The sequence below is a fragment of the Staurois parvus genome, unplaced genomic scaffold (genome assembly GCF_062004578.1).
Source record: "Staurois parvus isolate SC_StPar_1 unplaced genomic scaffold, SC_StPar_1.0 ptg001424l, whole genome shotgun sequence".
Taxonomy (NCBI): Eukaryota; Metazoa; Chordata; class Amphibia; order Anura; family Ranidae; genus Staurois; species Staurois parvus.
This window is the reverse complement of record NW_028319220.1, coordinates 117,501-143,253: the sequence shown is the minus strand read 5'-3', so window position 1 is coordinate 143,253 and position 25,753 is coordinate 117,501. Positions and strand designations below refer to the sequence as shown.

Sequence of the window (25,753 nt, the reverse complement as noted above, 5' to 3'; positions counted from 1 at the left end):
GACCTCCGCCCCCCCCCCGGGGATGTTGAAAGACCTCCGCCCCCGGGGATGTTGAAAGACCTCCGCCCCCGGGGATGTTGAAAGACCTCCGCCCCCGGGGATGTTGAAAGACCTCCGCCCCCGGGGATGTTGAAAGACCTCCGCCCCCCCCCCCAGGGATGTTGAAAGACCTCCGCCCCCCCAAGGGATGTTGAAAGACCTCCGCCCCCCCAGGGATGTTGAAAGACCTCCGCCCCCCCCAGGGATGTTGAAAGACCTCCGCCCCCCCCAGGGATGTTGAAAGACCTCCGCCCCCCCCAGGGATGTTGAAAGACCTCCGCCCCCCAGGGGTGTTGAAAGACCTCCGCCCCCCAGGGATGTTGAAAGACCTCCGCCCCCCCAGGGATGTTGAAAGACCTCCGCCCCCCCAGGGATGTTGAAAGACCTCCGCCCCCCCAGGGATGTTGAAAGACCTCCGCCCCCCCCAGGGATGTTGAAAGACCTCCGCCCCCCCAGGGATGTTGAAAGACCTCCGCCCCCCCCAGGGATGTTGAAAGACCTCCGCCCCCCCCAGGGATGTTGAAAGACCTCCGCCCCCCCCCAGGGATGTTGAAAGACCTCCGCCCCCCCCAGGGATGTTGAAAGACCTCTTCTCTCTAAACACCTCTGCCATCCCAGGTGTTTAGACCTTGGCCTCCCCAGTTGTTGAAAGACCTCTGCTTCCCCCAAGGAATTTAAAGACCTCCGCCCTCCCAAGTTGTTGAAAGACCTCTGTTTTTCCCGAGGTGTTGAAAGACCTCCATGCCCAGGTGTTGAGACCTTAGCCCCCCTAGATGTTGAGAGACCCCTGCTTCCCTCAAGGTGTTTAAAGACCTCCACCCCCCCCCCCCCCACCCCCGCCGAGGTGTTGAAAGACCTCCATGCCCGAAGCGACAAAAGACCTCAGAGACCATTTGTCAGAAATGTCTAGTGAGTGCTTGTACACCTAAGGTCTCTCCCAATGCTACCCGTCTAAGCCTTCTTACGGGCAGAGCTGATCGACCATCTGGAACTGGGATGGAATTAGGCAGATTGGGGCCCTAGGCCAGGTGTCATCTTGTGTGTAGTCAAAGGAGGAGCACAACTCTGACCCAACTGCTCTCTCCACCCAATTTACTGCAGGGTAGTGATGGTTGTAGCTGGCCCTCATAGGTTCCTATCTAGGGTGCCTTGAGGATAATCTGGATCACGTGATGACCTTGTGTGTGCAGCTTTTTATAGGCCAACACATGCGCAACAATGTACCAAAAAAGTTCTTCTTTTTTTTTGCTTATATTTTAGTCCCGGACTATTACAGGAGGTGGATCCTGTCATTTATCCTCCACCAGCCAGACATGGGACATACTTGACATTGGTTCATGCCCCTAGCCCCCCACCCATGGCAGTTCCCTACTTTCCATGCTTTTTTTGACAATAGTTTGCCGAAAAGGGGCCAGATTTACTAACCAAACGTACCCAATATAGACTTCACTGGGACTCCCCGAACCTTGGAGAAGATAAAGCCGGGCAGATCTGCTCATCCTTGGCCTCAGCTGACCCTTGCACTGTTCTGTAGGATCTGCTCCACTCTGAACGGTCACTTTCTTGTTTCAGGTCGCAGTCTATGATCACGTTAAGTTCCTCCGGGTTCCTGGGAGCCGTCAAAAATTTTTTTGAGTGAGTACAACTGTATCTGTCCTTGTTTAGATATAAAATGCCTGTGTGCATACATTGTATTAGATATAACATGTTAATAAATATAAAATGTATTTGATTTAAATTTAATTTTTTTTTTAATTGTAATTCATTTTAGAACTGTATTAATCTCTTTGGCTTTAAAATGCAAATGCAATTTATTCTTGATAAATTATTCTACAGTAAAGGAAATGTGTATTTGCTCCCCGGCTGATGCTGAATGTTCGCCCCTCACACAGAAATGATCGGTCTAACAATGGAATGTTCGCCCCTCACACAGAAATGATCGGTCTAACAATGGAATGTTCGCCCCTCACACAGAAATGATCGGTCTAACAATGGAATGTTCGCCCCTCACACAGAAATGATCGGTCTAACAATGGAATGTTCGCCCCTCACACAGAAATGATCGGTCTAACAATGGAATGTTCGGTGTAACACTGAGAGACAGAATACAACAACAAATTCAGCAGAAATGCGTCTAACAAATGATGACGGATCTGCATGTTCATGAGGGAAAGAAGGATTTGATCCCCTATCATTCAGCAGGATTTCTGGCTCCCAGGTGTCTTTCATACAGGTAACAAGCTGAGATTAGAAGTAGTCTCTTAAAGGGAGTGCTGCTAATCTCACTGTGTTACCTGTATAAAAGACACCTGTCCACAGGAGCCATCAAACCATCAGATTCCAAACTCTCCACCATGGCAAAGACCAAAGAGCTGTCCAAGGATGTCAGGGACAAGATGGTAGACCTACACAAGGCTGCACTGGGCTACCAAACTATGGCCAAGCAGCTTGGTGAGAAGGTGACAACAGTTGGTGCAATCATTCACAAATGGAAGAAACACAAAACAAGTGTCAGTCTCCCTAGGTCTGGTGCACCATGCAAGATCTCACCTCGTGGAGTGTCAATGATCATGAGAACAGTGAGGAATCATCCCAGAACTACACGTGAGGATCTTGTCAATGATCTCCAGGCAGCTGGGACCACAGTCACCAAGAAAACAATTGGTAACACACTACGCCGACAAGGACTGAAATCCTGCAGTGCCCGCAAGGTCCCTCTGCTCAAGAGAGCACATGTCCAGGCCCGTCTGAAGTCTGCCACTGAACATCTGTATGATGCAGAGGAGGACTGGTGGGAAGTGTTGTGGTCAGATGAGACCAAAATCCAGCTCTTTGACATCAACTCAACTCGCCGTGTTTGGAGGAGGAGGAGGAATGCTGCCTATGACCCCAAGAACACCATCCCAACTGTGAAACATGGTGGTGGAAACATTCTGCTTTGGGGGTGTTTTTTTGCTAAGGGGACAGTACAACTGCACCGCATCAAAGGGTCGATGGACGGGGCAATGTACCATCAAATCTTGGGTGAGAACCTTCTTCCCCACAGCCAGGGCATTGAAAATGGGTGGTGGATGGGTGTTCCAGCATGACAATGACCCAAAACACACGGCCAAGGCAACAAAGGAGCGGCTCAAGAAGAAGCACATTAAGGTCCTGGAGTGGCCTAGCCAGTCTCCAGACCTTCATCCGATGGAAAATCTGTGGAGGGAGCTGAAAGTTCGAGTTGCCAAACGCCAGCCACCAAACCTTAATGACTTGGAGAGGATCTGCCAAGAGGAGTGGGCCAAAATCCCTCCTGAGATGTGTGCGAACCTGGGGGCCAACTCCAGGAAACGTCTGACCTCTGTGATTGCCAACAAGGGATTTGCCACCAAGTACTAAGTCATGTTTTGTGAAGGGGATCAAATCCTTCTTTCCCTCATGAACATGCAGATCAGTCATCATTTGTTAGACGCATTTCTGCTGAGTTTGTTGTTGTATTCTGTCTCTCAGTGTTACACCGAACATTCCATTGTTAGACGATCATTTCTGTGTGAGGGGCGAATATTCCATTGTTAGACCGATCATTTCTGTGTGAGGGGCGAACATTCAACATCAGCAGGGGAGCAAATACACATTTCCTTCACTGTATGTGTGTGTGTATATATGTGTATATATATGTATGTGTGTATATATATATATATATATATATATATATATATATATATATATATATATATATATATACATACATATACACACATAAGAGCAATCAATACAATAAAATGTAAGAAACTACAAAAACTTACTATTGAATAAAATATATGTAAAATATGTGTGTGTATGTATATGTATGTGTATATATATATATATATATATATGTGTATATATATATATATATATATATATACACACACACATACACACGTGTATTTTACATAGATTTTATTAAATATTAAGTTTATTTTGTATAAGTTTTTTTTTACATTTTATTGTATTGATTGCTTTTATGATTATTAATTGAATTCTACTCCTTTATTTTACAACCGTATTTTCTTCTTTAGATTTAAAATGCCAATTTGTAATGCATTTTTTTAAATGTAATATATACTTATAATATATTCCACTATATTATTTAATATATCATTTTGTTTAATGTAGCATCTTTAGATACGGTGTAAAATGCCTATTTGTAATGAGGTATTTTTATTTGTAATTAATTTTTTTTAACATAAATTGTATTTTATATACATTTTATTTTGTTGTAACTTATTTTGTTTGTATAAAATGCATATTTGTAACTCTGTTTATTTGTCATTAGAGTATATGTAATGCAGCAAAATATGTGCTGGGTGTCACTTATAGGTGGAGTCTTATCTGAGCTCTGCAGGTCAGGCCTTAAAAGGAAGTCCTGCTTTTTTTTTTTTTTTTTTTTAATGGTTTTTAACTTAAACTGTCGTGGGGAAAAATGAATACACCCCATGGAAATTGTGGACTTTGCCTTCATTCAAACCATGGCTACTGGTAAAGGGGATCCACTTGAATAAAATTGTAAATGGCCAATTATTCAACAAAAATCAGTAGATGTTATGGTGTACTATGGAAAAATAAGTCCTAAGTTGCTGGTGTTGAACCCTTTACCAGAAATGTTTTTTTTTTTGTAGGTATTTTATACAACTGCCCCTCAGTCTCTTTCATTGCTGAACTTGAACCTCAATGGACTGGACACATGTGGGACCAGCCCGGAATGTGATCTTTCAGTCCATCTGTCAGCTCAAGACCTGGAGCTGTTCTCCTTCTGGTCCTCAACTCCCTTCCTTGAGAAGGCCCCCTGTTCCTGGGAAATGACCAGCCCCTCATGGTACATGGTCCCCTCAAGGTCTTTCCTTTCTAATGGTAATTCCTGATGCACCCGGTGTGCCAGCTGTAAATTTCCCCTACGTGGGTGTGGTCCTGGACCCCTCAGTGTCTCTTGGGCTTTCTTGCTATCTCGAAGAGCTTGTGTTCAGCCTAGTTGCCCACTCCTGACACCCTCACTGTGGGATGCTCAGGTGACTTCCTGTAAAGCGAGTCAGTTTTGTGGATCCTTGTATTCAGCATTTTCTCCAAGGGCCTAACTCCTGCAAGATCTTGTCACATAGGGCCTTCCTGGTTTTGCATCCACCTGTTGTTGGTAAGTGAGGTTGTTAAACCTAAATTGGCCCACATACCATCCATCTCCCTTGTCCATAGAACTTCCTCTTGGGATTGCCTCCTGCTGTTCTGTGTTTTCCCAACCTTTTTCAGCTCCCCTCTCTGAAGTTTCGGGTTCAATTTCTGAGCAGGCCTGCAGTCCTATCTCTGGAGACAAGGTAGTCCCTATCGTACCCATTAAGCCTCTTCAGGTGATTAAGGTGGCTTCTCCCTCCCGTACAGCAGACACGTTGCTACCTTGAGTAGCCCTATTCCCTAGACTACCATCTGTTCTTTCTGAAAAAAAACATTCCATCCAGGCCAAGGATCCTACATTGAGAAAGTTTCCTGCTTCAGAATCTACTGGAAGTCCTATCAATATTGTGGTATCTTCCCTTCAGGAGGTAAAGTGCCTGACCCCTGCACAGGATGTTCCTTAGAGCTTTAGCTGCTCTTTCACTGTCCTCCCCAAGGACATGGCCATGAAATGTTCTCTTTGCAGCCAGTAGCGTCTGCACCGAAGGGAGATGTTTGCACACTTGAGGACACCTTAGGTCCTAGGCAGCAGGCAGAGACCATCGTTGGAAGGCCCTTTTCCTCTCTGGATTGTCAGCAGGTGGGACACCCTGGTTTCCTACTGCATGTACTCTCTGCTGGAAGCAGAGTATGACCAGAGGATCTCTTGGGATCTCTTCACGTGGAATTAGTCTGATCAGCAGGCTCCTAGAGAAGGTTGTTCCTTCTAATACTTTCCCTTGCCCTGTCCTTAGTTAGGCAGACGCTCTTAGCCTTTTAGTCAGGTTTTCTTTCCCTTGTCCCAAGGCTATTTATGCTTCATTGGACCATGGAGGAGGGGAGGGGGGCATTTTTAGAATCATGGCCGTGGTGAGGGTTAGACAGGAACTACATCATTCATTCATCTCTAGTGTCTCTTGGTGGTTCCCATCTCACCAGCCTGGGACTGTGGCTTAACTTCCTTGTAGGCCTATCCCTGTGATGATGGCTTTCTTATACCAATCTTTCTTCAATCACAATGATTTTGTCGGAGCAATCCCTTGGATTTTAGATGGCCTTCTGGGTCACTTATGCCCATGTTGGGTTGTACTCTTGCTGTACATTCCTTGATTTTTCACACTTGGCAAGATTGGTTGCTTGGAAACCTCCTTTAGTCACGTAGTTCTACCTCCACATTCCTAAGGGTTAGGGATGTCAGACTTTGGTCCTTCCCATGCAGACCAGTTGTTCTTTCCTGCCTGAACCTGTTTTTTTATTACTAGGTTCCCTTTGGGAACTGTTTGTCTAGAGATTGTGCTAGACGATCTCTAGAAGATAAGGTCCCTCGTTGTCCTCCATTGTTCCACCTGTTTTTGGGTGGTTTCCAGTTGCTGTTCCTCTCAACCGACTCAGTGTCAATATCTTCTTCCATGTGGAGTCATTTCCCTCTGGTGATGACTTTTTTTCCATTCTGGTCTCTAGAAGATAAGGTCTCTCGTTGTCCTCCATTGTTCCACCTGTTTATTGGTGGATTCCAGTTGCTCTTCCTCTCAACCGACTCAGTTTCAATATCTTCTTCCATGTGGAGTCATTTCCCTCTGGTGATGACTTTTTTTCCATTCTGGTCTCTAGAAGATAAGGTCTCTCGTTGTCCTCATTGTTCCACCCGTTTATTGGTGGATTCCAGTTGCTGTTCCTCTCAACCGACTCAGTGTCAATATCTTCTTCCAGGTGGAGTCATTTCCCTCTGGTGATGACTTTTTTTCCATTCTGGTCTGGTGGACCTCTTCCTTCTGGTCGGGTTGCGTAGTTCCCATTATATGGTAGAGGGTCTCACTTCATAAATTTACAGATTTTAGATGCTGGTCCTTCAAGTGGCTCTTGGGCTGCAGACAATCTCCAGTCCTCTAGTGAAGTCTGCTGGTGGTTTTTCAGCTGTGTTGTCCGCTACTCAGTTGCACGAGAAAGAAAATATTTGTACTTGGCGTATGGTCCGTTGAGGGCCACAGGTCTCACCACTCTGCATTTCAAATCAGTAGACCCTCCTTGAGGCTGATCAAGCTTATTTCAGTAGCACTTCATGTGAACCTGTCATGGAAGAACTAAGACATTGCCAATCTTCAGGGTTTGCTCTGTCACCAACCAAGCCCGCGCATCGGCAGTTCTGACTTCACTGGCTGCATGCTTCTTCCAGATCAGTACCAGACAATCGCCAAGATGTCACCACATTACATCAAATATTACATTCAGGTAAATGTTCTAGTAACTCAAAACATCTGCTCACTAGAAGTAGCTTCCCATTAAATCACACACTGGCCGCATGCTTCCTCCTTACAGCACATGGATATCCTAACGGATCTAGGGAGCCAGAGCACGGCTCTGCCCACCAGACTCCACCTATAACTGCAATCTCACCTTCTGGTTGGGGTGACCCAGTAAAATTCTTCATCTGTGTCCCTGATCGGTTTGGTGACTCCATGCTTTGTGTGTAGTTTCAATTTCAGGAGAGATCGGACAGATTGCGAGATGGAAGAGCGCTGGTATCACCCGCCTCCGGTGTGCGTCATATGCAGTCCACCTAGAAGTGTGCTCTACAGTAAAGTGAGTGTTCTTCTATTATGCATGACTGGTGGGAGGGGCCAGCAGGAGGTGGTACCTGTCTCAGTACTCCTCAAGAGCCCTCAGTCCTGATGCAAGCTGCGGGACGGCTCTTGGGAGGAGTTATGCAAATAAAACGCCTTGTTCGAGGTCCAGCCAAGGACAAAAAAAAACCGCCATAGAAATAATAATTGATAAATAATCACTCTTTATTAACTCTGTTACAGGAAATCCACGATTCCGAGATCCACGCGGTCAGATTTAGCCCCAATTCCAGGATGGTGGCCACCGGAGGAGCAGACCGGATGGTGAAGCTCTGGTATATCGTTGGAGGTGAATCTCTACTCTACTAAGTGGACTTTGAGGGCATAACCCTAAATTTGAATACAGCCCTGGCCCAACGTTTTGAGAAGGACACGAATATTATTTTTCACAAAGTGTTTTTAGATCTTTTTGTCAGATGTTCCTCTAGTATGTTGCAGTAGAATCACAAGCATTCCATAAGTGTCAAAGACTTTTGTTGACAATGACATGAAATTTAGGCAAAGAGTCCATATTTGCAGTGTTGACTCTTCTTTTTCAAGACCCCTGCAATTCCCCCTGGCATGCTGCCCATTAACTTCTGGACCACAAGCTGACTAATGGCGGCCCCTTCTTGCATAATCAACGCTTGGAGTTTGTTAGAATTCGTGGGGTTTTTTTTGTTCACCAATCTCTTGAAGATTGACCACAAGTTCTCAATGGGATTAAAGTTTGGGGAGTTTCCTGGCCATGGACCCCAAATTTTGATTCTTTGTTCCCTCAAGTCACTAAGTTATCACTTTTGCCTTATGGCAAGGTGTACCTTCATGCTGGAAGAGGCATTGTTCCTCACCAAACTGTTCTTGGATGGTTGGGAGAAGTTGCTCTTGGAGGATGTTTTGGACCATTCTTTATTCATGGCTGTGTGCTTATGAGTGAGCCCACTCCCTTGGCTGAGAAGCAACCCTACACATGAATGGTCTCAGGATTCTTTACAGTTGGCATGACACAGGACTGATGGTAGCGCTCACTTTTCCTTCTCCGGACAAGGTTTTTTCTGGATGCTCCAAACAACTGGAAAGGGGATTCATCAGACAAAATGACTTTCCCCCAGTCCTCAGCAGTCCAATCCCTGGACCTTTTGCAGAATATCAGTCTGTCCTTGAAGTTTTTTGTGGAGACAAGTGGCTTCTTTGCTGCCCTTCTTAACACCAGGCCATCCTCCAAAAGTCTTCTCCTCACCGTGCATGCAGATGCCCTCACACTTGCCTGCTGCCATTCCTGAGCAAGCTGTGCATTGGTGGTGCCCTGAACCCGCAGCTGAATCAGCTTTAGCAGATGGTCCTGGCGCTTGCTGGAGTTTCTTGGGCGCCCTGAAGCCTTCTTCTCAACAGCTGAACTTCTCTCCTTGAAGTTCTTGATGATCCCATAAATAGTTGATTTATAGCACCTTGAAAAAGTGTTCATACCCCTTGAAATGTTATCCATGTTGTCATGTGACAACCAAAACCGTCAATGTATCTATTGGGATTGGATGTTATAGACCGACACAAAGTGGCACATAATTGTGAAATGGAAGGAAAATGAGAAATGGTTTTCAACATTTGTGACCAATAAATCTGTGAAAGGTGTGGTGGCCTTCCCCTGACCGGGAGTCAATACTTTGTAGGACACCCTTTGGCTGAAATTCCAGCTGCAAGTCTTTTTGGGGATGTCTCTTTGCACATCTAGAGAGGAAAATTTCTGCCCATTCTTCTTTGCAGAATCCCTCAAGCTCTGTCAGATTGGATGGAGAGCGTCTCGGAACAGCAATTTTCAGGTCTGGCCACAGATTCTCCATTGGATTTGGGTCTGGACTGAGACTGAGCCATTCTATCACGTGAAGATGCTTTGATGGGAACCATTCCATTGTAGGTCTGGCTGGATGTTTCGGGTCGTTGTCCTGCTGGAAGGGGAACCTCCGCCCCGGTCTCAAGTCTTCTGCAGACTCTAACAGGTTTTCTTCTAAGATTGTCCTGTATTTGGCTCCCTCCATCTTCCCATCAACTCTGACCAGCTTCCCTGTCCCTGCTGAAGAAAAGCCTCCCCACCACATGATGCTGCCACCACCATGTTTCAAGGTGGGGATGGTGTGTTCAGGGTGATGTTCAGTTTTAGTTTTCACATAGCGTTTTGATTTTAGGCCAACAAGTCGAATTTTGATCTCCTCTGACCAGAGCCCCTTCTTCCATGTTTGCTGTGTCCCCCACATGGCTTCTCACAAACTGCAAACGGGACTTCTTATGGCTTTCCTCCAACAATGGCTTTCTTCTTGTCACTCTTCCATAAAGGCCAGATTTGTGGCGTGCACGACTAATAGTTGTCCTGTGGACAGATTCTCCCACCTGAGCTGTGATCTCTGCAGCTCCTCCAGAGTTCTCATGGGCCTCTTGGCTGCTTCTGCTTGCCCGGCCGGTCAGTTTAGGTGGACGGCCATGTCTTGGTAGGTTGGCAGTTGTGCCGTACTCTTTCTATTTTCGGATGATGGATTGAACACAGTGCTCCGTGAGATAGTCAAAGCTTGGGATGTTTTTATATAACCTAACCCTGCTTTAAACATCTCCACAACTTTATCCCTGACCTGTCTGGTGTGTTCCTTGGCCTTCATGATGCTGTTTGTTCTCTAATGTTCTCTAACAAACCTCTGAGGGCTTCACAGAACAGCTGGAGTTATCCTGAGATCACATGACACACAGGGGGACTCTATGTACTAATTAGGTGACTTCTGAAGGCAATTGGTTCCACTAGATTTTAGTTAGAGGTATCAGAGTAAAGGGGGCCGAATACAAATGCTGCCACACTTTTCACATATTTATTTGTACAAAAATGTTAAAAACCATTTCTCACTTTCCTTCCACTTCACAATTATGTGCCACTTTGTGTCGGTCCATCACATCGAATCCCCAAAAAATACATTGATGGTTCTGGTTCCGGGAGCCCAGGGATCCGGTAACCTACTCAAACACTGAGTGCAGGAGGGGCTCCTCTGCCACTAATGAACCTGAGAGCAATGTGTATCAGGTCACTTCCAGGTTCACAGAGGTCATTCCTCGGCTACTGTGGTCAGAGAAGCGGCTAATCAAGCACTATGTGTGATCGATTAGCTGCAGTGGAAGGTAAGGGAGACACCGGGGGGGTCAGACAGATCTCTGATGTCTCTATATATGGACCTGTCTTCTGCCCAGTGCTAGCACATGTGATGAATTGTTTCTGAGTGTGAAGGAAGATGATAAGCCTCATTTTGAATTTCATTTTGTGTTCTTCATACAGGTCAGCTTCAGATGCACCAAACCCTGCAGGGGAGCAATGGAGGAATCACTAGTATAGAGTTCGATCCCTCGGTATGTGTCCATAATCGTTGTTGTCTGTACAGACATAGAGGGACATTAGAGTGTAAATTTTTTGTTTATTAAAATCTTGCAAACAAAAAACATCATAAAAATCATATTTACATATATACAGAATAAAAATATGTATTTTTAAACAAAACCAGCTTACTTCAGCAAAATAACAAATCCTGACCGTCACCTAAACACCCCTCAGGCTAAGAAACGATTAAACATTCACCCCATACATTGATCCCATACATTCATCCCACACATTCATCCCATGCATGCAGCCTTTCTTCAAAAATCTGATGTTACAAAATCATTAGACATTAGAGTGTAAGCTCCTCTGGTACAGAGACTGATGTGACTGTGGGGGAGGGGACATGAGAGTGTAAGCTTCTCTGGTACAGAGACTGATGTGACTGTGGGGGAGGGGACATTAGAGTGTAAGCTCCTCTGGTACAGAGACTGATGGGACTGTGGGGGAGGGGACATTAGAGTGTAAGCTCCTCTGGTACAGAGACTGATGTGACTGTGGGGGAGGGGACATTAGAGTGTAAGCTCCTCTGGTACAGAGACTGATGTGACTGTAGGGGAGGGGACATTAGAGTGTAAGCTCCTCTGGTACAGAGACTGATGTGACTGTGGGGGAGGGGACATTAGAGTGTAAGCTCCTCTGTAAAGAGACTGATGTGACTGGCTCAGTGTTCTCTGTACAGCGCTGCGGTATATGTCAGAGCTATATAATGTATACAATTATTATTATCATTGATTTCTGGAACAATCCTATCCTTGTGTGTATGGGCGGAATGTGTTTTATGACATCATACAGAGAATTGATTGATCTGATTATTGATGATTGAACAGATACAATGTGTGTGATGTCATCTCATTATGTGGTTCATCTGATGATACGCTGTGCTGTTCTCCAGGGTCTGCAGCTCCTGGCAGCATCATTCAATGGGTCAGCTCATCTCTGGAAACTGGACGGTAGATCCAAGGTAACGTTCGCTCTTCCTGACGTCATCTGTACCGGGCTAGTAAATGGGCCCTAGACATCTTCCCCTGAATTTGAGTCCGCTTCCCTGGTTCCTCTCTCCCTCCTAATCAACATAATTATTATTTTTTTTTTTTTTTCTTCAAATAAATCCTTTTCCATTTTCATGACATACCTTATTTTAGATCTGGTGATGTCGTCACTGGGTCTCTGCGCTTCTCTATGCAATGCAGGCAGGTCATGGTTTTGTCGGAGGGGCTGGCAGGGTGCTGTACTCTACTCCCTTTCACAAGGAGAATGTTGTGTCTTGAATTGTATGTGTCTTTTTGAAAATTTATCTGTCGCAGACCTTCATGCATACATGTGACTTTCTTTCCTGTGCCTCCTCCCTTCTACACAATTGGATTTTCTTTTTTAACAATAATTCTTTAACATTTTAATGTTTCACTTTTACTTTCTGCATCCTGGCCTAGGTGAGAAGGATGTACCCAGCACGATATCTGCACATATCTCTATAGACCTTCTAGTAGGCAGTTCTGAGTGGGTGGATCCTCAATAGACCTTGTAGTAGGTGGTTTTGAGTGGGTGGAGCCTCAATAGACCTTGTAGTAGGTGGTTTTGAGTGGGTGGAGCCTCAATAGACCTTGTAGTAGGCAGTTCTGAGTGTGTGGAGTCCCTAAATAGACCTTGTAGTAGGCAGTTCTGAGTGGGTGGAGCCTCAATAGACCTTGTAGTAGGCAATTCTTTCCAAAAAAGGTTTATTTTTATTTTGAAATAAGAAAGGCATAACAAGTCATATACGGATACGGAACACAGTCCGCGCATAAACATCTGTCATAATCTCCCGTAGCGCAGACGGGTCATAAGTTGTTTACTTGAAGTGTGAATTACCCTTATACAAAAGATCACATTATAGCAGTTGAGTAAACTAAACCAAAAAAAAAGAATACTGATTATAATAGGTAGTCTAGAGGATTATAGTGGATGCTGCTCTGATGCGTAGGGATTATTCAAATAATGGGACCATGAGGCGCAGTACAAAATATCATTTGAAGGCGTGCAATTCTTCTGTGTCCGTAGCCGGGCAATGTAGGGTTCTTATTGTGAAGGACAATCATACCTATATGTGAAAGGGCACCCTGTCCCTCACAAAAGATATAGTTATTTGTAGAGGACAAAGGTGTGAAGGAAAGAAGGAAAGGAAAAGAAGAGAGAAAGGCACATCAGGTGAAAGGAAGTGTGAAGAGTAGCATCATAGAAGGAAGGGGATAAAAAAAAAAAAAAAAAAAAAAAAAAGGGGGGGGGGGGGGGAATGGAGGGGGTCAAATAATAAATAGTGGCTGTTAACTAATCATATCACGTAACATTATTTATGGTGACGTAGATTATACCTTTATGTAAGAGATAGTCTGGGTAGACTCAGTCTATGGAGCAATTCTAGAGGTGAGAGCTCTAAAGGTGTTTGTGTTCTTGAATCACGTCTCATTCATTCATAGAAAAACGATAAATACTGGTGGTTTGAAAGTGTTTCCAACATGCCCAAGTCTTCCTGAATCTCTCGGGGTGTTCTTTTGCCACTGAAATCAGCTCCTCCATCTCCGCAATCCTGATGACCCTAAGAAACCACTCCCGTACAGTGGGAACATGTTTTGACCGCCAGTGAACAGGGATACATTGTTTTGCCGCATTTATCATGTGCAAGGCAAGAGACTTACGATAAGTCCGAAAAGGAAGTGAGGAGTGGTGGAGTAAAAATTGTGCCGGGGTGAAGTCTAGATTGTATGTGGTTACTTGTGAAACTAAGTCTCGCACTTTACTCCAAAAGGGCTGTAGCAGCGGACAGTCCCACCATATATGTAGGAGTGTACCCTTTGCCTGTTGACATCTCCAACATAAATCCGAAACGTCCGGGTCAAATTTAGGAAGCAAGGATGGAACTCTGTACCATCTGGAATATATTTTATAGTTGTTTTCTTGTGTCGATGTAGTAGGCAATTCTGAGTGGGTGGAGCCTCAATAGACCTTGTAGTAGTTGGTTTTGAGTGTGTTGAGCCTCAATAGACCTTGTAGTAGGCAGTTCTGAGTGTGTGGAGCCCCAATAGACCTTGTAGTAGGCAGTTCTAAGTGTGTGGAGCCTCAATAGACCTTGTAGTTGGCAAATCTGAGTGGGTGGAACCTCAATAGACCTTGTAGTAGGTGGTTTTGAGTGTGTGGAGCCTCAATAGACCTTGTAGTAGGCAGTTCTGAGTGGGTGGAGCCTCAATAGACCTTGTAGTTGGCAGTTCTGAGTGGGTAGAGCCCTCAATAGACCTTTCACTTTTACGTTCTGCATCCTGGCCTAGGTGAGAAGGATGTACCCAGCACGATATCTGCACATATCTCTATAGACCTTCTAGTAGGCAGTTCTGAGTGGGTGGATCCTCAATAGACCTTGTAGGTGGTTTTGAGTGGGTGGAGCCTCAATAGACCTTGTAGTAGGCAATTCTGAGTGGGTGGAGCCTCAATAGACCTTGTAGTGGGTGGAGCCTCAATAGACCTTGTAGTGGGTGGAGCCTCAATAGACCTTGTAGTAGGTGGTTTTGAGTGTGTTGAGCCTCAATAGACCTTGTAGTAGGCAGTTCTGAGTGGATGGAGCCTCAGTAGACCTTGTAGTAGGCAGTTCTGAGTGTGTTGAGCCTCAATAGACCTTGTAGTAGGCAGTCCTGAGTGTGTGGAGCCCCAATAGACCTTGTAGTAGGCAGTTCTAAGTGTGTGGAGCCTCAATAGACCTTGTAGTTGGCAATTCTGAGTGGGTGGAGCCTCAATAGACCTTGTAGTTGGCAGTTCTGAGTGGGTAGAGCCCTCAATAGACCTTTCACTTTTACGTTCTGCATCCTGGCCTAGGTGAGAAGGATGTACCCAGCACGATATCTGCACATATCTCTATAGACCTTCTAGTAGTCAGCTCTGAGTGGGTGGAGCCCTCAATAGACCTTGTAGTATGCAGTTCTGAGTGGGTGGAGCCCTCAATAGACCTTGTAGTATGCAGTTCTGAGTGTCTGGAGCCTCAATAGACCTTGTAGTAGGCAGTTCTGAGTGAGTGGAGCCTCAATAGACCTTGTAGTAGGCAGTTCTGAGTGGGCAGAGCCTCTGTAAACCTTGTTGTAGGCAGTTCTTAGCGAGTGGAGCCTCTATAGACCTTGCAGTAGGAAGTTCTGAGTGGGCAGAGCCTCTGTAAACCTTGTAATAGGCAATTCTTAGCGAGTGGAGCCTCTATAGACCTTGCAGTGGGAAGTTCTGAGCAGGCAGAGCCTCTGTAAACCTTGTAGTAGGCAGTTCTGCGTGGGCAGAGCCTCTGCAAACCTTGTAATAGGCAGTTCTTAGCGAGTGGAGCCTCTATAGACCTTGCAATAGGAAGTTCTGAGCGGGCAGAGCCTCTGCAAACCTTGTAATAGGCGGTTCTTAGCAAGTGGAGCCTCTATAAACCTTGCAATAGGCAGTTCTTTCTAGGTGGAGGCTTTTTAGACATTGCAGTAGGTTGTTCTGAGTCAGCAGGGCCTCTATAGACCTTGTAGTATGCAGGTCTGAGTGTGTGGAGCCTCTATAGACCTTGCAGTGGTAGTCATGCACAGAAAGCCTTTTTTGCTGGTGTTATGAACAATTCACCTACTCACCTAAGCAGCGAGTCCAATGTTGTCCTGTTTGCTGCCACACCGCTCTCACACACTGGGCCCTCCAGCTTCATTGGTGATATGGGTACCTGGCTTGCCTCTTCCTGGTTAAGGCATTCTATCCCCTGATGACCCACCATTGGGTCCACTCTCCTCCCACTGCTGTATGAATCTTGAAGCCAAATAAGTCCTACTTACCATCTCCTGACAAATATTGGTTGACCCCGACAACCATTGCCACTTAGATGATGCCCTCTCTGCCCTCAAGTCTACTAGGATATGCACGTCACATATCTCAAGGAGCTTCAGAGCAGAGGAGAGGTAATGCTCTCCTAGGTGAGACTGGTGGCCCAGCTTTGCAAAGATGGGTTCTAAATGGGGCTTATCCAGCAAATTCTTATAGAGAAAAGGCTCAAATCCTCTTTATTGAGTAGCGCCATTTTTAATTTTCAGGAAACTCTGACCGGACACACCGGCAAAGTGACAGCGGCCAAGTTTAAGATGTCAGTGAACCGCGCGGTTACCTGCAGCATGGACCGGACCATCCGGGAGTGGGACCTGCAGAAAGCAGCCTGTGAGTCAAAGCTGTGACCTAACCATACATCATAAATCTGTTTAGGAAGAGAAGTAAAAATGTCCTATCGGCCTATTGCCTGCGGAGTCCTGTGATTGGGACGCCAGTAAATGATACAGATCCTTTGGGTTTAGGATTTGTAATTGGGTAAATCTTCGTTGGGCAACACATCCTCCCGAAATGACTATCCTTCTCCCACAAATCTGACTGCAAAATTTTCAAACTGAACCCTTCTAGATGTCACCAGCAGAAGCAGTGGCGATGTAATGGACATGTATGGATAATGCCCTTATTACTGAAGATTGCTGTTAAGTGCTCTATAGTGAACCATTCCCTTGGCTGACTGGGTGCAAGCGCCAAGTAGATGCTTCTCTTCACCCCAAACTGTTAGGGCCAACCCTTGTAAAAATATAATATTCCAGGACAACTGCAAAGAGGCCCACCTTGGATGCGTTTCACCCAGAAATTATACCCACTTTGGGTGAAACCCATCAGAGGAGAAGGTCCCAGGTAGGACTGTTTGCAGTTGTCCTGGAATAATAAAGTTGGACTTTATGGAGATTGCCCTTCTTGGCCCAGCAGTGAGGGTTGCTGAGATTCCTAATGGCCTGTCCTTGGATCACTGACAAGCTGTCTCCATGAAGGTTCAGGTTAAAATGTGGTATCGGAACAAGACGTGAGGGGAAATCTCTATGATGTGAGGCCAACGCAATAAAAATTGTTACTCAGTATCTGTGGTACACCAGGAAAGGTTGGATTCTCAGTCATGTGTTTTTTTTCTGTCCCTGTTGGGAAGATTTTGCATTACTCCATGCCCCAGTAACACCCCATGGTCCCATGACACACAGGTAGGCATAGGGTCACCAAAGAAGGCAGAATCCCAGTGGGCAGAAGTTATAACATTTTGGCTAAACGTGGGCTTCAGTATGGTATTCCAGCCATGATTTTTTACTTTGTGTTGGATAGAGAAGGGTTCGGTAGACCCTCTGTTGAGTTTTATTGGAGTCTGTGACCGCAGGGAGGCCACCTCCCCTCACTTCTTGCTCTGGAGACCAATATTTCACCTGAAAGACCCCATTTAGTTGACTCCAGGCCCACAATAGGAGTTGTCTTGTGGCTTGTCTGCACCCCATGACATCAGGCTAGCTTTCATGGCTTTTGAGTGGCGTTAGATTTAATGGGAGAAGCATATGATGGGGCACATTGCTGCTGCTTAGGGGACTTTATGGAGATTGCCCTTCTTGGCCAAGCAGTGAGGGCTGCTGAGATTCCTAATGGCCTGTCCTTGGATCACTGACAAGCTGTCTCCTTGAAGGTTCAGATTAAAATGTGTTATCGGGACAGGACGTGAGGGGAAATCTCTATGATGTGAGGCCAACACAATAAAAATTGTTATTCAGTATCTATGGTAGACCAGGAAAGGTTGGATTCTCAGTCATGTGTTTTTTTTTTGTTTTTTTTTTCTGTCCCTGTTGGGAAGATTTTGCATTACTCCATTCCCCAGTAGCACCCCATGGCACCATGACACACAGGTAGGCATAGGGTCACCAAAGAAGGCAGAATCCCGGTGGGCAGAAGTTATAACGTTTTGGTTAAACGTGGGCTTCAGTATGGTATTCCAGCCATGATTTTTGACTTTGTGTTGGATTGAGAAGGGTTCGGTAGACCCTCTGTTGAGTTTTATTGGAGTCTATGACCGCAGCAAGGCCATCTCCCCTCACTTCTTGCTCTGGAGACCAATATTTCACCTGAAAGACCCCATTTAGTTGACTCCAGGCCCACAATAGGAGTTGTCTTGTGGCTTGTCTGCACCCCATGACATCAGGCTAGCTTTCATGGCTTTTGATTGGCTTTAGATTTAATGGGAAATACATATGATGGGGCACATTGCTGGTGCTCAGGGGAGTATCAGTGTGAAATAAAGGCAATGGAGACCTTGAGGACCATGGACACCTCCATGTAATCTATTCCTTGGATTTTACACAGCAGAGGGACTACGGTCTCTTATAACATGACTCTGGGCTGTGCAACCTCCCTCTCTTGTTCTCCTGTGTGTTGTTGAGTCTTCAGAGACATTGTATCCATTTTTAGTTTTAATAAACTACATGTGTGTCCTATAACCAGATAGAGAGGTTTTATTCGTCAATTTAATGTATCATATTTCTGCTTTGATTGTAGCCAGCCATAGTGGAGAGTAAATGGTAAGATGGAACGTTTTCTTGCTGATCTCATTCATATTTAATCATTAGAGCTACTTAGAGCAGGGTTTGCGCTGCTCGTGGGCCCATGCGATCTGTGTGTTGCGATAATGCAGTTGCGATCAATGCAATGCGCTACTCTGTGCTAAAGAGACCCTGTCGCCAACTTTCCATTATTTTTTATTCTTTCCAGAATTTTTTATTCACTTGCGATGTCTCCTGAACTAGGAAATTAAACTCCCTCCCTCCTCTTCTGGGAGTGTCTAATTACTGACTGTGCTGGCCCAGCTCCTCTGCCCCTCCCCTCACCTGTCCTCAATATGAAGCTTTGATTGGGTCCTCAGAGCTCATGGTTCTAGTTTTACAGCAGCACAAAGCAGTGCATGGGCCCCCAGAGCTCATGGTTCTTGTGTTACGGAATTACAAAGCTATGAATGGACCCTCAAAGCTCATGTTTCTTGTATTATGGAAAAACCAAGTTGTGATTGGGCCCTCAGAGCTCATGGTTCTGGTGTTATGGCAGCACAAAGCTGTGAATGGGTTCTTAGAGCTCATGGTTCTTTTGTTATGGCAACACAAAGCTGTGAATGGGCCCTCACAGCTCATGATTCTTGTGTTACGGCAACACAAAGCTGTGAATGGGCCCTCAGAGCTCATGGTTCTTGTGTTACGGCAACACGAAGCTGTGAATGGGCCCTCACAGCTCATGGTTCTTGTGTTACGGCAACACAAAGCTGTAAATGGGCCCTCAGAGCTCATGGTTCTTGTGTTAAGGCAACACAAAGCTGTGAATGAGCCCTCAGAGCTCATGGTTCTTGTTTTACAGCAACACGAAGCTGTGAATGGGCCCTCACAGCTCATGATTCTTGCGTTACGGCAACACAAAGCTGTGAATGGGCCCTCAGAGCTCATGATTCTTGTGTTAAGGCAACACAAAGCTGTGAATGGGCCCTCAGAGCTCATGGTTCTTGTGTTAAGGCAACACAAAGCTGTGAATGAGCCCTCAGAGCTCATGGTTCTTGTGTTACGGCAACACGAAGCTATGAATGGGCCCTCAGAGCTCATGGTTCTTGTGTTACGGCAACACGAAGCTGTGAATGGGCCCTCACAGCTCATGGTTCTTGTGTTACGGCAACACAAAGCTGTGAATGGGCCCTCAGAGCTCATGGTTCTTGTGTTAGGGCAACACAAAGCTGTGAATGAGCTCTCAGAGCTCATGGTTCTTGTTTTACAGCAACACGAAGCTGTGAATGGGCCCTCAGAGCTCATGGTTCTTGTGTTGCGGCAATACAAAGCTGTAAATGGGCCCTCAGAGCTCATGGTTCTTGTGTTAAGGCAACACAAAGCTGTGAATGAGCCCTCAGAGCTCATGGTTCTTGTGTTACAGCAATACGAAGCTGCGAATGAGCCCTCAGAGCTCAAGGTTCTTGTGCTGCAGCAACACAAAGCTGTGAACGGGCCCTCAGCTTTCACAGATCCATGCTATCCTGTTCCCGATACAATGTCTGACCTTTTCCTTTTGCACTCTCCACCTCATCCCCTCAGGTATCCGGCATATTCCAGTCTCCTCGTATTGCAGTGACGTTGTTTGTTCCGATATGTACACAATCAGTGGTCATCACGACAAGAAGATACGGTTCTGGGACAGCAGGTACCCAATCAGTGAAAGGTGTCACTGAGGCCAAATGATTTTCATAGTGTTGGATGGAATGGTGTTGGGTTTAGGTTTCTCTTGTTCTTTGTGTCACCTGGACAGGAGGCGAGGGGTAGTCTCCCCAAAGGGGGCACAAGAAAATGTGACATTGGTGTGGATGCTGGAGGTTCTGCTCATGGTGGGACTGTAGGTCTATTGGTGAAAAGTGTAAGGAAAGGTCTCAGATGTTTCTGATCATTATAATTCTTCTTAATTTGAAAATGTCAATACAGAATTTGTCCAACTGGTTTCGGGTTTAGACCCCTTCAGAAATAACGACTTGGAACTGTAGCTCAGTGCCTGGTTGGTTATGAAGCCTGAGTGAGATGCCTTGGATAAAGGTTTTTTTACACCTCCAAGCAAAGCGAGCACAAGCTCAACTTGTGGGGTTCCTTGGCATAAGACATGTGGGGCCTGAGCTCCACACAGTACTACCCACCAGAATCATCCTCCTACTACTGAAAAACTATGAGATACCAGACTTGACTGCACCTACTGTACTTACCCAGCTATAGGACCTCCTAAGAGAAACTACTCAGACTCTGGGCAAGCTGGAGCACTTTAGGTGGAAAGACCAAGATGGTGATATCAACCATACTGCTGATTTGTGGCCTCCAATGGAACACGCTGATACCACGCTAGCCCCTACTGTACCTTTGGCAGATAGCAGTGCTAGAATTCTAGAAGCTATTTTGACTGGTCAAGCTAGCCTGACTACAAAAAATGAGAAGGTGTAGCGTGACATGTTTTTGCTGTGTTAGGACCTCCAGAATCTCCATCACCCTGTCTGAGGTCAAGTCTTGTGCCAGTGACCAGCGGCTGGCAATGCCAGACAGACCCTACAGAAAGTTGACCTACTTACAGAAATCCAATGACCAAGCGACCGTTGTAGCATCCAAATGGTGGCCCTGCTAGAGAAGACCGAGGGCACCAATCCTCAGCTTTCTGTGGTGATGCTACCTTACCCAACCCTGTGAAAGAAAGACGTTCTGTTTGGCATTCATCCTTGAAAGATCTTACAGGATATCTCAGAAAGGTCTCCCTCCTGGGATACCCCCCAGGATATTTATTGTGAAGTTGCTAAACTACAGGATGGCAATGCAGCCCTACAAGTAGCCCAGGAGAGACCTTGGAGAACACTTTGATCTCTGGTTATCCAGACTTCTCCTTGGAAATCCAGTGCCAATACTCCATGTTCCAAACACCATAACCAACCACCGTTCCAAGCCTCCAACCACCGAAGAGGGGGAGTCTTACCCCAAAAAGCATTTGTTTAAATTTCGTAAACCTGTTTCCAAATAAACGAGGTTTATGCTGATCCGAGGCCTTTGAGACCATTCTTCTTGGTGCTTCTCTCTCACTGCGACCACAAGCAATATGAACCATTCGCCGCTCTCACCCCTCCCATACTGGGATTATTGCTGTCTGTACCCCCTTCCTATCCAGGTGACACCACAGGAAATGAGAAAATTAGGGGTTTTCTGGCACAGCTGTCCTAGCTCGGTGACACAGGGTTAGCAAAGAAACCAAGTAGTTAGAAGCAGAACAGCAATGGCAACCCTCTGTATTTTCATCATGACAGAAACTATAATGGATTTTGGTAAATTTTTTTTTAACTTTCTTTTTACCTTTTTCACTGTTTTTATTGAATTCATATAGTGTTGACCTGTAATGAAGAAATATATATAGATTAAAGGGGGAAGGGGAGAGGAGATTAAAGGGGGAAGGGGAGAGGAGAATTATGGAGGAGAACATTTTAAGAGGGGGAAACAGAAGAGGGAAAGAGACTGGAGGAATGGAGCAGGGAAGGGGAAGAAATTGATGGAGGGGAACAGGGGAGGAGAAGAGATTGGGGGATGGAGGGAGGGAGGGGAGGGGAAGAGATTGATGGAGGGGAACGGGAGGAGAAGAGATTGGGGGATGGAGGGAGGGGAAGAGATTGATGGAGGGGAACAGGGGAGGAGAAGAGATTTGGCGAGGGAGAGGAGGGAGGGAGGGGAGCGGAGGGGAAGAGGTTAATGGAGGGGAACGGGAGGAGAAGAGATTGGGGGAGGAAGGGGAGGGGAAGAGATTGATGGAGGGGAACAGGGGAGGAGAAGAGATTGGGGGAGGGAGGGAGGGGAAGAGATTGATGGAGGGGAACAGGGGAGGAGAAGAGATTGGGCGAGGGAGGGAGGGGAAGAGATTGATGGAGGGGAACAGGGGAGGAGAAGAGATTGGGGGAGGGAGTGGAAGAGATTGATGGAGGGGAACAGGGGAGGAGAAGAGATTGATGGAGGGGTGCAGGGGAGGTAAAAAGAATGGAGGAGGGGAACGAAATATAAGGGGACTAAAGGAGGAGAGGTGGCTAGAGAAAGGAAGCAGAGGAGGAAAAAAGGGAAGTGATTAGAGGAGGGAAATGTGGGGTGGGGGGAGATTGGAGGAGGGGAGTAGGGGAGGAGAAGAGATTGGAGGAGGGAGGTAGGGGGAAGAGATTTGTGGGAAGGGGAACAGGGGAGGTAAAGAAAATGGGGGAGTGGAATGGAAAAAAAGGGGAGTAATGGAGGAGAGGTGGCTAGAGGAAGGCAAGCAGAGGCAGCAAAGAGGGAAGAGGAAGAGATAGGGGGAGGGAGGTAGGGGAGGGGCAGAGATTAGGGGGAGGGAGGTAGGGGAGGGGATGACATTAGGGGGAGGGAGGTAGGGGGAGGGGACGCGATTGGAGGGGGGGGTGAGGTAAAAAGAATGGGGGGAGGGGGGGGTGGAAAAAGAAGGTACTAAAGGAGGAGAGGTGGCTAGAGGAAGGCAAGCAGAGGAAGCAAAAAGGAAGGAGAGATTGGGGGAGGGAAAGAGAATGGGGGAGGAGAATGAAAAAGAAGGGGACTAAAGGAGAGGTGGCTAGAGGAAGGCTCTTAATTTTTGTGTTTTTTTAATGGTTGCACTGGATGGACTTTTGTCTTTTTTCAGCCAGACTAACTATGGAACTATGTAAGCTGAAAAAGGGGAAGAAACTGGAGGAGGGGAGTTAAATAGGAGGGGAGCAGAGGGAGGAGACTGGCAGAGGGTAGCAGGGAAAGAGAAGAGGTGATAGAAAGGGAGCAGGGGAGGTCAGAGATTGAGGTAGGGGATTGGAGGAGAAAGGGGGAGGAGACTGAAGGAGGAGAGCACTGGAAGGGAGAAGACTGCACATATAGGGAGAAGTGAAGGAGGGGGAGGGATTGGACTTGGGGGGGTTAGAGAAGACTGGTTGAGGGGAGGAGACTAGAGAGGGGAGCAGGAAACTGGAGGAGCGAGGGAGAGCATGTATGGGGGAGTGAACTGGAAGAGGGGTGAGAGAAGGGGTGGAGGAGGGGAGGGAACCCGAAGGTCAGGTGATATGAGGAAGGGAGGGTATGGAGGAGTGGAGAAGTGTGGGGGAGGGGTAACCTGCAGACTCTGAAAGTTCTCGTCCTTCCCCTGTACAGATCGGAGAACTGTGTCCGGGAGGTGACCCTGGAGGAGAAGATCACCTCTCTCAGCATTGGCCAGGACCAGACACAACTGCTCAGCTGTTCCCGCGATGACGCTCTCAGTCTGATCGATCTGCGGCGCGGGGAAATCCTGCAAGCCTTCCGGTACAGTGAAAGGGCGCCTGTCCTGATTCGTGGAGGAAATACATTTCGAGGCTTTTCAGGAGGAGGAAGGGAACAGCGGCTCCCGTATCTTTCCACTGATTGGCCCACTATGGTGGGATTCGCACAACAGGCAAACTTGGGTCGTTCTTAAAGTGTGTCTACATTCAGTGTTGTCACCCTGGGAAAGGGCTACAGAACCCCCCACCCCCTCCTCCATATCTTCATAACACAGAGGGGGAGGTGCTCTGTAGTTCTTAGGGATAGCTTGGAACAGTGCAACTGATAACAGTGCGATTTCTAGCTGCATCAACAGGGATTTTGTTTTTGCAAGTAAATAATTCCAACAGCTGGCGTATAAGAGGAAAAGATGCACAAGGAGCCAATCAGTTTGTGTGCTGACAAGAAGCATGCTGATAGGAGGAGAGAGCAGAGTGACAGAGAGATGAGCTGATCACTGTGCTGTGTCTCCTTTCACTGTCCAGATCTAGGTTGGGGGCTGGTCCGGGATGACTTGGGCTCAGAAGTAGTAGATTGAATCCGTTCATGTTGTGTGTAAAGAGCATGCTGATAGGAGGAGGAAGCAGAGTGACATAGAGATGAGCTGATCACTGGGCTGCTTCTCCCTTCACTGTCCAGATCTAGGTTGGGGGTTGCTCACTCCTCCTATCAGCATGCTCTTTGCACATAACATGAACTGATTCAACCTACTACATCTGAGCTGATGTCATCCTGGACCAACCCCAACCTAGATCTGGACAGTGAAAGGAGAGTAGTGATGAGCTCATCTCTCTGTCACTGTGCTCTCTCCTCCTATCAGCATGCTCATTGCACATAACAGGAACTGATTCAACTTGCTTCTTCTGAGCCCAAGTCATCCCGGACCAGCCCCCAACCTAGATCTGAGCAGTGAAAGGAGAAGCGGCAAAGTGATGAGCTCATCTCTGTCACTCTGCTCTCTCTTCCTATCAGCATGTTAAAATGAACTGATTCAGAGTGACAGAGAGATGAGCTGATCACTGTGCTGCTTCTCCTTTCACTGTCCAGATCTAGGTTGGGGGCTGGTCCGGGATGACTTGGGCTCAGAAGAAGCAAGTTGAATCAGTTCCTGTTATGTGCAATGAGCATGCTGATAGGAGGAGAGAGCACAGTGACAGAGAAATGAGCTCATCACTACTCTCCTTTCACTGTCCAGATCTAGGTTGGGGGCTGGTCCGGGATGACTTGAGCTCAGAAGTAGAAGATTGAATCAGTTCATGTTATGTGTAAAGAACATGCTGATAGGAGGAGCAAGCAGAGTGACAGATGAGCTAATCACTGCGCTGCGTCTCCTTTCACTGTCCAGATCTAGGTTGGGGGCTGGTCCGGGATGACATGGGCTCAGAAGGAGTAGATTTAATCAGTTCATGTTATGTACAACGAGCATGCTGATGGGGAGTGACAGAGAGATGAGCTCATCACCGTGCTGCTTCTCCTTTCACTGTCCAGATCTAGGTTGGGGGCTGGTCCGGGATGACATGGGCTCAGAAGGAGTAGATTTAATCAGTTCATGTTATGTACAACGAGCATGCTGATGGGGAGTGACAGAGAGATGAGCTCATCACCGTGCTGCTTCTCCTTTCACTGCCCAGGTCTAGGTTGGGGGCTGGTCCGGGATGACATGGGCTCATGTTATGTACAACGAGCATGCTGATGGGGAGTGACAGAGAGATGAGCTCATCACCGTGCTGCTTCTCCTTTCACTGCCCAGGTCTAGGTTGGGGGCTGGTCCGGGATGACATGGGCTCATGTTATGTACAACGAGCATGCTCATGGGGAGTGACAGAGAGATGAGCTCATCACCGTGCTGCTTCTCCTTTCACTGCTCAGGTCTAGGTTGGGGG

The 25,753-nt window shown here is 46.7% G+C and overlaps 1 protein-coding gene across 1 annotated transcript in view; it reads left to right on the top strand.

The window, feature by feature from the left end:
- Window positions 1-25,753, top strand: part of LOC149436083 (protein Atg16l2-like) — a 63,278-nt gene that overhangs the window by 19,760 nt on the left and 17,765 nt on the right. The window contains 8 exon segments of the mRNA XM_089662074.1: window positions 1,574-1,674; window positions 7,677-7,785; window positions 8,010-8,115; window positions 11,113-11,183; window positions 12,104-12,172; window positions 16,272-16,392; window positions 20,136-20,241; window positions 23,724-23,873. Of these exon segments, the coding sequence (XP_089518200.1) occupies window positions 1,574-1,674; window positions 7,677-7,785; window positions 8,010-8,115; window positions 11,113-11,183; window positions 12,104-12,172; window positions 16,272-16,392; window positions 20,136-20,241; window positions 23,724-23,873 (833 nt within the window).